The sequence below is a fragment of the Panthera leo genome, chromosome A1 (genome assembly GCF_018350215.1).
Source record: "Panthera leo isolate Ple1 chromosome A1, P.leo_Ple1_pat1.1, whole genome shotgun sequence".
NCBI classification, from domain to species: Eukaryota; Metazoa; Chordata; class Mammalia; order Carnivora; family Felidae; genus Panthera; species Panthera leo.
Window position 1 is genome coordinate 132,768,234 of NC_056679.1, and position 12,345 is coordinate 132,780,578.

Genomic DNA, 12,345 nt, shown 5'->3' on the forward strand with positions numbered 1-12,345 from the left:
AAAAAAAACCTACCACATTTTCTTGCTTATTAACATTCCAATATATTGCATAATTAAAATTCAAAGCTTTGTTTATGCATTTGAGCATTTATAGCTGCTAGTTTTGACATGTGCCATACAATGCTTTAGTTTTATAGGAGGTTGGGAAAGAAAGGTAAACTCTTTCTTGATGTTAATGATCTAAGTATGTTTTCACATTCTCTACACAGTTTCTTTATACATTTTCTATGGGAGGTACCCTTTCTCTGTGACTGGCATACCCCACCTCCTACATAGTTTGTAACCGAAATGCCTTTAAGTAATTTAGGCTGCTTCATTAACCTGAGCCATTCCTTTCTGTGTACAGTGAATTGACTGCCAGGTGGCTACCAGCCAAACCTTCCTGAGTTATAGTTCCCTAGTCTCCACTCTTGTTGAAGACTCAGCTGTCAGATTATTTCCAGGCCTGATGCATTTTTCAGTGTGCTTCTCATTCTATTTGATTCAGAAATTAGAAGAGCAAGTTACCAAATTCAGGTTCTCTGTGCTTATTTCAGCCAACCAATTTCTTCCCCCCAACTTTATGTTTCTGGATTGCATAGTGCCTCACACACATATACTGAAAGTCATTGCTATAATTTTTTTTTAAATGTTTATTTTATTTTTTTGAGAGAGAGAGACAGAACATGAGCAGGGGAGGGCAGAGAGAGAGGGAGACACAGAATCCGAAGCAGGCTCCAGGCTCTGAGCTGTCAGCACAGAGCCTGACGTGGGGCTCGAACTCACGAGCCTTCGAGCTGTGAGATCATGACCTGAGCTGAAGTCAGCCGCTCAACCGACTGAGCCACCCAGGCGCCCCTATAATTTTTTTTTTAATGTTTATTTGTTTCTGAGAGAGACAGAGTGAGAACACAAGCAGGGGAGGGGCAGAGAGAGAGGGAGACACAGAATCTGAAGCAGGCTCCAGGCTCTGAGCTGTCAGCACAGAGCCCAATGCAGGGCTCAAACTCACGATCCCTGAGACCATGACCTGAGCCGAAGTCGGATGCCCAACTGCCCAACCAACTGAGCCACCCAGGCGCCCCACATAGCTGTAATTTAGCCCACCATCCCCTTCTTCCCACCCCCCCTGCAAAACAAAACAAAACAAAACAAAACAAAAAACAAAACACCTCCAGGGTACCTACATTATCTACACTAACCTTCCCAATCATTCCTTCTTCCATCCTACCCTACCCAGGCTATTAGGTCACTGTAAGTCTCCTTCCATTCCCTGGCCAACCTATTACAATGGTCAGCCACTGACTGTTCTCATATATGTCTTGACTTCTGTATGACCCTTAGCCAAGTACCCAGCCCTGGATTCCTCTACCATCTCACTTAGAGATGGTGCCCTTGGGATTCAGAGCTTTCCGGGGAAGATTGTGTGACTCCATTAACATGTCCCACTACAAAATCGTGCTGTCCAACCTGTAGTGGACACCCATTGTTACTCTGCTGTCCTGTCCCACTTCCCTTATTGAGATCCCCCGAGTCTCAAAACCTCTCTCCTCTCCACTAAGAAAATTACGGTCATCAAGACTAAATATGTCATTTTTGTTCTCTTTCTATACTTCAGTATTCACCTTCTTTCCCTCTGTCTGAAAGATGTGTCTAACACCAAGCCTTAATATATCTTGGCAAAAACTGGGATTATTGCTACTGCCTCTGGTAACCCTGTTGCTATTACTCAGTTCTCCTTCCTTTCACAGCCTAATTTCTTGGTGTAAGGAGCGGTCCATGCAAACCTCTATTTTGCCTCCACCAACAGAACTAGAAAATTACTCTCTCTTGAGTGACCACTGATGACCCAGTCGCCAACTTCCAAAGGCCCTCACCTACCCTTTTGTTTTTACTTCCTGTTTCTTGCTTTCCTCTCCTTGTTCACAGTCCTTAGCTTAGCCATCACATGTCTTCCTTACTTCCCAGAATTCAACGTGTCAGCCAGATTTATGTGTTCCCATAGGTCTTTGCACCTTCACAAATATGATCATTCTATTTCTTCCACCTAAAAGGTGTGACTTTCTTGTCTCTACCTCTTAAAAATTTTAACATTCTTTTAAGTTTATTTATTTGTTTTGAGAGAGGCAGCATGCACGAGCAGGGGTGGGGCAGAGAGAAGGAGATGGAGAATCCCAAGCAGGCTCCACACTGTCAGCACAGAGCCCCACATGGGGCTTGATCTCACAAACCGTGAGATCATGACCTGAGCTGATATCAAAAGTCAGATGCTTAACTGACTGAGCCACCCAGATACACCTTCAATCTTACCATTCTTAAAGGCCCTAGTCACAAGGCTGGGTACTCGCTTATGAAATCTTCTAGATCATCTGAACCAAAAGTGGTATTTCCATTTTTTGAAGAAAAGAATGGACTTGAGGGAAGTGTGAGGGAAGGATTTCACCAAGCTTTTTCTTATGTCTGGAATGTTTAATATAGCTATAACACAAAGTGAAAAAAATCGGGCTATAAAATATTTTGTACCATAGAATGCAAATTTTTATTTTAAAATGCATGTTTAGAAAAAGAGTACATCAAAATGTCCATTCTTAGCTTCGAGTGATAATTTCATGAGTGGTTATTAAATATTTTTCTGTGATTTTTATGGAGCTTTTCCTTATGTTTTACACAGAGCATGCATTATTGCAGAAATCAGAAAACAATGATTATAGAGACTCCAGGTCTACTTAATATAAAGGTGCAATTATGACCTGTTACTGACTCTTATAAGTTGGTGACGCTTCCTAGCATAAGTGCCACAGTACCTTTTTCAATTAAGCTTCCTCACTTATCTCCTCTGCGTTTCCACTTACACAGCCACATCTCCAGTACCTTCCACTGTTACCTCTTCTTTTCCATCTACTGATCCCAGTCGGCCCCAAGGAACTTGCAAGTCCAGCAGACGCAGTCCCTGCCATTATGCTTCTGTGTACTTCCTCTTACTCTCAAGCTTCACAGCTTGGCAGGCAGCCAGACTACTTTTATTTTAGATCAGGGGCCTGGGGTGAACTTGGAGAACACAAGATTCCCAACAACTTGGAATTGTTGCCTTGTAATGTAAAACACGTTTTCAGTTTCACTAAAATTCTGGGTTCAACATTGCTATATATTATTCATCTTACGCCATGAAGCTAACTTTAATCCCTTCCTTTTTCTTCCCTATCAAGTATTCTGGGATATTATAGCATTTCTTGCTCCCCTTTTGTCACAACAGTAGTGAATTGGGCTCCAGTGACCAAGGAGAATCCCTTTGCACCCCACTCTCACACTCTTCACTGCAGTGGCAGAGACTAGAACAGCTTTTTAAATAGCCATTTTGTTCCCTCTACAGTATACTGTTTGTTTGGTTTCGCTTATTTTTTTTTTTAAGTTTTACAAATGTTTGCTCTAAAGTCATACCTGATTTACAAAATTCAAATACCCACTTATTAAAATGTAATACTTTGAAACAGCTGTCCTGTTCTAAGAAAAATATTTGGTCATTACAGCTACGTTGTGATGAAGAGAAAGAATTTTTTTAAGTTTATTTATTTATTTATTTATTGATGTTTAGTAATCTCTGTACCCAAATGGGGCTCAAACTCATAACCCCGAGATCAAGAGTCACATGCTTCTCCAACTGAGCAGCCAGGTGTCCCGAAAGAATTTTTATAGAAATACTGAATTTGATTTGAAGTCAAGGGTATCAGAGCATTCACAATATATCACACAGACCCTGTTGTCTCAAGGCTCCCTGTCTCCCTCGTATGTTTTTTCCCTCATCACTAAAATTCTGCTGTATTTTCCAGAATTACAAAGTTTCCGGTAGATAGGGACCAGTTATTATTGCCCAGTACAGGGAGGTAAAAAGACTCTTTCCTAAAACCATTGTGAAAATTCTGTATTAGCAAGGATAAATAATAGGCTCTAGAAATGTTCAGTAATAAACCACAACAAAAGCAAGCAAATAAAAGGACACCTTGAAAGGAAGGAGGATTAGAGTGTCTTAGATTTCTTAATAAGCATCACAATTGAGTACATATTGGTGCCATTATATCGATGTAAAGTTGACACCTTTTTTTTTTAATTGAATTGTAGTTGACACATCATGTTACATTAGTTTCACCTAGTATGTATTTGAATCATTTTGAGAAGATAACTGGATGGCCCTTCAAGGAATCAGTGTCTGCTATTCTTCGTCCCCAAAATCTGTAGAGAGGCTGGAGACTGAAAGATCACGTACTGTTGACATTATTGTTCTGGTCATTGGTATCAACAAAAGAACATCTCCAGGCCTTCTCTCTATAACCTCGTGCCATCCTGCAAAGCTCAGGGTCTGCTTTGAGAAACATTCCAGATGTTAGCAAGCAGAACTATAGAAAGTGCACTACTCACTGGGAAAACAATAATAGGAAGGGTCAAATATAAACCTAGTCTTTTTTTTTTTTTTTTTTTTTAAGTAATCTACACCCATTGTGGGGCTTGCACTCACAACTGCAAGATCAAGAGTCAGATGCTCTACCAACTGAGCCAGCCAGGCACCCCAAACCTGTAGTCTTTTGAATACCAAAGGTAGCAATAGCATATTTTTATGGTACAGTGGTTTTCATTCTATTTTGAGGGCCTCTATCCAAGTGTTAGAATTGGCCAATTACCTATAATAGCCACAGTTTGCTACTTCTGGTTTTATTTGTGATTTTCTCTTTTCTTCATTATAAATAGTTAGACTATCTTCATTATTTAATTTGTTCATTAAACATATCCTAAAAATCTTTGTTTCTAGTAGAATATAGAGAAGTCTCATTATCAGACATATGTTTTCCTTCTCCAGCTGATTTCTTAAGTGACTATGGAAGGGAGCTGCTTGGGAATAATACTTTTCCTGCAAGCTCTAGGAGCTCTTTAAAGAAGATATCCAGCGTCACCAAATGTAGTTTCAAAATCCAGCAGCTAATCATAGGGTTGAAGAAAATGGCGGCATTTTAACTAGGGCCATTTCTTTTTATAAGGCAAGTTCATTGTGGGAAAATTTCCTAAGAGGTAATAGACTTGGTGGATTCAAAGACAATTATATTATTAAGCTAGAATTATCTCCCTCCTCTTTTGCATTTAGAGAAATTGGTAACCTTTGTTTTTCCTTCAATGAAGAAAAAATAAAACTGAGTATCTCTGCAGAATGGAATACCAAGAAAATCAAGACAGTCAAATGCAACTATTATATTTTAATCTGTAATGCCATAAGGAAGTAGCTAGATCTTTACATGCAGTAGCAGACACAGAAACATGACAAACTTTGGGTTAACATGAAAAAGAATTACTTCACAGAGAATTTGTACTCTAAAGCTAGCTCTCCTATCATAATTCTAAGCCCAATTTCTGCTACAATGTGTTGCTAAGGGAGAATATGAAATTCCTTCTGAAGGTCCTTACAAATGGATTAACTTCTGCTTCGGATCTCTTGACCTACCACCACAAAGCTGATTTTTCTTACACTTCAGCCTTTCTTGACAGACTTAGATTTTGCCTGATTTAAGGGACAAAGGAAAGAAATGGGATTGATTTCCAACTTAACTTCTTGCATATTTACAAGACCAGACTTTCCAAGTCTTGAATCCCAACCAACTGGAAGCACTTTTTCTTCCTTTGTGTTCTTACAGCCTTTCTCTGTATTTCTCTTAGAACCCTAATAATCTGCTTTGCACATTGTCTTTTTCTTTATTTTACCTCCTAGATGATGAAGTCCTTGTAATTGGATCTGTTTTATTCATTTTTGTGTGTCCTCTACTTCAAAACTGTTACATTTAATTACAGTAGTTGTCCCCATCTATTTCCCCTTCCCCCAATACATATTAATACCCAGACTACTCTTCTTTTTTTTTTTCTTTTTTTCTTTTTTTGTGATCTCCCTCCCCATAAATATAGATCTATCCTTCTGTCCTCACAAATTGAAACTTTGCTCACAGTTTCCGGAAGGCCTCTTCTAATCAAGCAGATTCCGACCCACTGTTCTCATTTCCATCTCCCTGACTACCAGCACCACTCTTTCACTCTCTCCCTTTTTCTTTGTTGTTGTCCAAGGTATTCTTTTTCCACCCACGATATCCCCACCCTCATAGGAAACAAAGAGTGTGCTGTTGGGAAGGAGTTTACAGATGGGCTGTGGAAGGTTTCAGCATCCACTTTTAAAGCTGGCTAGGGAGCCTATTGGGTGCCTGATCATCATCACCTATCATTGGATGGATGCTCTTTTCCCTGACGCCTGTTACTCAGTGTAGGAAGGAGACAACTGGCTCTCCTCCTCAGAGTCAGTCACAGTAGGAAGGAGGGAGGATTGGAAGACAGTGGGAGCTTGCATGTGCTGCCTCAGAAATGCCAGACCCAGCAGGAGACATATTCTCATTACTTACAGATGGTGGCATCCTTCGTTCAGGCCATTATGATTGCTCTTAAAATATTACCTCAAATAAAGAGTATGTATTCTTAGATGAGTGCCTTGTCTCACCTCCCTAATATTCCTACTGAACGAGATAATCTATTTCTTATTAATAATGGAGATGAAGTCTCTTGTATTTTTTTTTAGTTTTATTAGGAAACAGAACTAATTTTAAGGAGACTCCAAACCAGGAATGCATCTGTGTCCCTGCTGTGTACATGAGACACTGAATGGAGGGCCAGTGTGAGAGGGACAGAAATGAGAGGAGGAATGGATGACCACAGAGGGTTACTGAGTGGCCCTGGGTGCCATGTGTTACACTAGGGACAGGGCAGTGTACTGAAATCATCCCCAATTCCCCATAAACTAGGTGAGGGAGGCATGTTCCTATTTTACAGGAAAAGAAACCAAGGCCTGTGGTCACAGAGCTGAGGGTTAAGCCAAGATTCAAACTTGGGCCTCACTCCAAGACTCCTGACCTTGCTTTAGGAAACATCACTGTTAGAGAGGACTTGCACAGTTGCCAAAAGATACACTCTAATCTTCCAGGATTAAAAACCACACAGGTGGGGTGCCTGGGTGGTTCAGTTGGTTAAGCGTCCAACTCTTGATTTCGGCTCAGGTCATGATCCCACAGTTCATGGATTCAAGTCCTGCCAGCAGGTCTATGCTGACAGTGGGGAGCCTGCTTAGGATTCTCTCTCTCCCGCTCTCTCTGCTCCTCCCCTGCTCATTCTCTCTCTCTCTCTCTGCCTCTCTCTCTCTCTCTGTCCGTCCCTGGCTCTCTAAACAAATAAGTAAAAAAAAAAACCAAAATACTTTAAAAACCACACAGGTGACTGATGCTGATTTGCCTTCATAGACTAGTTAATAGAAGCTCTTACTATGTGCAGATCCTCCTGAAGGATTCTTCTAGCATAAAAAAATTTCACTGGTTGTCTTAGAACTTGTCTTTCTGCCTTCCTTACAGTTCAAATTTCTTTATTATGTAAACAGACTAGAACAACTTATGGCAAAGACTCCTTCCACCTGTGGCATATGTCTCCCAGACAGTGTTCTCTCACCCAGAGAGCTGGTACCTTCCTAAAACACAAAAATTCACTTAACTTTTTTTTTTTTTTTTGTAAGAAAAGCAAGATCCTATTACCAAAATGACTCTTAAACTCTTCTCCAAACTTCATTGTGAAGGAAATGAAACTATTAAAAGACCATTGCTCTGTAATTCAGGAAATTGAATCAACTTGTTTGGAGCTATAAGCGGGACAGGACTGGAGCTATGTTGAGCTGCACACCCCCCCCCCCCAAGCTCCGCGATGACCTTACTGGTCAGAGGAGCCCTGAGCTGCCTCTTCACAGCGCCATGCAACTCCTCAAGTACCTGCATCTCTTTGCTGGCTAGAACTGCAGTTCTCTGTACAAAATGAGACTATTTTGTCAGGTAGCCACATTGTGGGAGATTCTTTTAAATGTCTGTTTATTTTTTTAGAGAGAGAGAGCACAGGCAGGGGAGGGTCAGAGGGAGGGAGGTATGGAGGGAGAAGAGAGAGAGAGAGAGAGAGGGAAATCGACAGAAAGAATGAGAATGAGAATGAATTCCAAGCAGGCCCCATGCTGGGTATGGAGCTGCCCGATGCAGGATGATTGCACAGCCATGAGATCATGACCTGAGCCAAAATCAATAGTCAGTCACTTAACCGACTGAGCCACCCAGGAGCCCCAGTTCTCCCTATTTTTATGGTGGCTTCTTAGGGAAAGGGGTGAAGATCCAGGAGAGCACTGTCTTTCTTCCCCATCCTACCCTTTCCCCCTACTGATTTAACACTGGTCAAATGTAGACATTTGGGGCAATGAAAGAAAGAAAAGGGAGGTAGACTGTGTTTGGGCTCCAGAGCTCTAAGCTGCTACTTCTTAGAATAATAATGTCTATGGCAGGATCAGCCATCACTCACATTTTAGGTTCCCAATTGCTAGCATAACAGTAATGGATTGCTACAGACCAAGCAAAAAACTACACATCATTTTCCCCCCCTAAAGAACAATAAATCTAGCTCTAAGTCTTCATTACCAAAGTTTTCAGGAATTCGAATATCAGTGATTACAGGCCCACCCTCTTTAGGAAAATTTATCTAAAACTTGTAGATAAAGCAACAAGATTACTACATGCCTTTTCATTGTCATACTAGAATATTGTCCAATAAGCTCTTCTAAAGATCACATTGTGTTCTAGGCCCTACCCCTGTCCACTGTGGTAGCTCCCTGTGGCTGTCAAGCACCTGAAATGTGGCTAGCATAACTAAAAAATTGTGCTGGAAAAGTGAAAAACACACACGAGATTTTGATGACTTACCACAGAAAGTAAATCTCAGTAATTTTTATATTGACATATGCTGAAGTAACATAGATATATGGTTAAAATATCTTATTAAAATTAGTTTCACCATTTTGACTTTTTTTACCTTCTAAAATTTGATTACTAGAAAATGTTAAGTTATTTATGTGTCTTATATTCCTGTTGGACTGTGCTACCCTAGACTTTACAAGAAGGTAACTGACTAATTATTTACTCCTAATCAGGGCCCAGACTAGGAAGTTTGATGTTAACCTGTCAAGATTAATAAACTGCAGATGATTTCTGTTAATAACAAAAAGATAAACCCCAAAATTTTTATTTTATGATGCTATAGGGAATAAAATAGTTTTGTATCTAACTTGGTAAATTTCATTCATTCATGTTTTCGTTTATTAACAATTTGACTAGACTTATCTCTGATGGTTGTACCAAACAGAATTATTGTTGTAAGTCAAAAGTTACTTTTGTCTCTGAAAATTCTCTAGCTATTCTTGTCAAAAAGACTATTAGTCATATTGATCAAACGATTTAATGGATATAAATTTAAAAGTGTTACTCTGTGAACTATTTATATGTATATTTGGAATTATTTTTCACTGAATTGTCTTGCTTTGTATCCCTAAAAGGATGATGAAAAGGAAGTGAAAAAAATGAATGACACAGATACTGAATTTCAGTCGTTTTCCTTCACTTTACTTGCTGCTACGTTTATGTAAATAAAGACAGAGTAACTACATTGTGTTTTAAGGTTGCAGACCTTATCCCCAAGGAAAACTTTACAAAGGTCCTTATTCCTAGCTCTGAGCCCACAGAAATAACTTAACCTACACTTGGGACATGTGCTGTTGTCCTACCGCCATCCATAAGGATGAGGCATTTTTTATAAACCCCTTGTAAAAACACAGCAGAAGCCATTTTGGCAGTGGTGATGCCACTGGTTCTAGGTACACAAATCCCCTATTTGTGGCCTTCTTGAACACTTGGTTTGCTAACTCTTTTGAAATAGCATTTGAGATGGGCTACCAAATAGGAATCTGTTATACATTCCATTGGCTATTTTTTGTTTGTTCGCTCACCATTGAAACTCTAAGGAGATAAGACAGTAATAAAGGGGAACGTTGAAGACTGGAGGTTTAAGCTTCAGCTCTCATAGCTACCAAAATAAATAAGTACAGCTCTATAGAGCTGTAGTTAAGGCAAAAGAGAACATCCAGACAAAGTAAAGTCAAAGTCCCTTTTTCTTCACCCTTCCTCCTTTTTCTTTTGCATCTAGAGATTTGGGAAATTGCTTTAACAATGAATTATTAGGTGTGATGTTTTATTTTATTAGGTTGGAATGAAATACAGAAACCTAATCCTGAAACCTGGGGGATCTCTGGACGGCATGGACATGCTGCAGAATTTCTTGAAACGTGAGCCAAACCAAAAAGCATTCCTAATGAGTAGAGGCCTGCATGCTCCATAAACTGGGGATCTTTGGTAGCAGTCCATGTCTGGAGGACAAGTCGACATCACCATGTGTTACTAGCCCGGAAACTGAATGGAGTTTTGCAAATGAAAGTTTAGATTTCTATTGACTGTCTTTTGTTTTTCACTTTGAAAAATTACACAGATGTAAATGGAATTATAAATACCATGACCTAAGAAAAGACCCATCAGAAAATAATTGTACTATAAAATTTCATAATAATGGATTTGATTTCTTTTTATACAAGTTTCATATGAATGTAATTTGATTTTTTACTATTGTAATCTAGATAACATAATGTAAGAGGGCTAAGAATTTTTAAATTGAATCATATACATTATATAATTTGATCCTTCTTTATATCTTGAAGTTTTGTACTTGGTATTTCTGGACTGATAAATGAATCATCACATTTCTCTGGTAAATATTTTCTTGGAGCCCTGTGTCACCTTTGACCCTCTGTCTCACAGTAACGCGTGACCTCTTTGTCCACATATCTAAGGGCCAGGGGAATATGCCTCAATAATGCGTTTATCTTTGGATTTCAGGCCTCATTATTTCTACTTTTCTGCCGCACTTAAATTATGTTCCACCATTGGGATTTATCTTTTCTAAAGTCCTGTCACAGAGTACCAAAAAAAGTAAGAGTTTTAACTGAACTGGCCTATGTATATTGCTTTTGTATGTTGCGTTAGAGGATTGTAGATCTTGCATGAGAGGTTCGTTTCCACCACAGCATACAAGGTTGTCAGTCCTTTGGCATATTTGCCAATTAGAACACTAAAACAAGTCCAAGGATATGTTTCTCTTCTCGTGTTTCTGATAAATGGTATGGACTTTGCCTCCTTTATTACCATCTCACCCAAAGTTGCAGATATACATATCACCAATGGCATTTTAGGGAAGAGAGCTGAAGGTGGTGTGGAGCAGAAAGAGTTTAGAAACTCCAGAAGAGGAGTGGGTTCTGGACAGAAGTGTTTGAGGACAGCTGCTCCAAAGTGTTACGTGTCCTCAACCACAGGGAGGAGGATTTCATAGCCTATCTTGTCTGGTGATTTTTATTTTAAGCGAAACTTTGGATCTCTCTTTAACTTTCATTTCTGTGAGTCTAAATTGTACTTCTAAAGCAGACCAGTAAACTCACAGGACTTATTTTTCCCTAGGAGTCTACTCAGTAAGGAAACCAAAATAGGATAATAAAAAATTTTTAATTAAAAAATCCAAACTTCACATATACTCTGATAGGTCTTCCAGTTGGTTCCCGCTGTGTATCTGAGGTATGACTTTGCTGGTGAGGGACAAAATTAGACAGATGGACTTTGCGCTAAATAAAAACATATATATTATGCTGCATAATAAAATTATAGACAGTGGGAAAGGTTAAGAGCTCTAACAACGCAGAAGAAAATTCCGGGATTATTATTGCCAAGCAAATACGTTAAAAATGCACATGAAATCCAACCCTCCCTTCTGAGATAATCGCCTGGCCCTTCTCTCCCACAAAGTAGTTTTTTTGGTGTTGGTAACCTGTGGTACTCTTCTCATATCTTTTTTTTTTCTTCCAGACTGTTCTGTTTTCCAGTTTCAGACAAAAACTTTTTTCAGCATTTTCTATTGCCTTTCTATGTGTCTCCTTAACAATAACTTTATCATTTTCAATCTCAACTTACTTCACATGGAAAAACTAATACTTGGTGTGAAACAGGTTGCACACAATAAAGTTGCATTATTATCCATAAGAATGAACTCACATTTCTTTCATACTTTAATGTTTAAGCTGAAATGCCTAAGAAAACAAAAGTGCTATGATGTTCTTTTTATTTAGAGTCCATATATGATATTTAAAATCTACCAAAGCACGGCAACAAATTTAAATACTTACTCTTTACAATAATTAAAAACTAAGAACTAATTTTTTTCTTTTTTTTTTTTTTCTTTTTTTAAATGTTTTTATTTATTTTTGAGACAGAGAGAGACAGAGCATGAGCAGGGGAGGAGCAGAGAGAGAGGGAGACACAGACTCTGAAGCAGGCTCCAGGCTCTGAGCTGTCAGCACAGAGCCCCACGTGGGGCTCAAACTCACAGACTGTGAGATCA

At 39.2% G+C, this 12,345-nt stretch overlaps 1 protein-coding gene across 5 annotated transcripts in view; it reads left to right on the forward strand.

Moving 5' to 3' along the window:
- The window catches only part of NLN (neurolysin), a 122,628-nt gene that overhangs the window by 89,340 nt on the left and 20,943 nt on the right, over positions 1 to 12,345 (forward strand). For 3 of the 5 annotated variants that reach the window (XR_006202964.1, XR_006202963.1, XM_042940378.1), the window contains exon 13: positions 10,111 to 10,192. Coding sequence is in view for 2 of the 5 variants with exons in the window: in XM_042940378.1 (XP_042796312.1) it covers positions 10,111 to 10,192 (82 nt within the window). In the remaining 3 variants the exon portion in view is untranslated. Of the gene's footprint in view, positions 1 to 10,110; positions 11,988 to 12,345 lie in introns of those variants that run through there. The other 2 variants (XR_006202962.1, XM_042940370.1) reach the window with 2 other exon arrangements.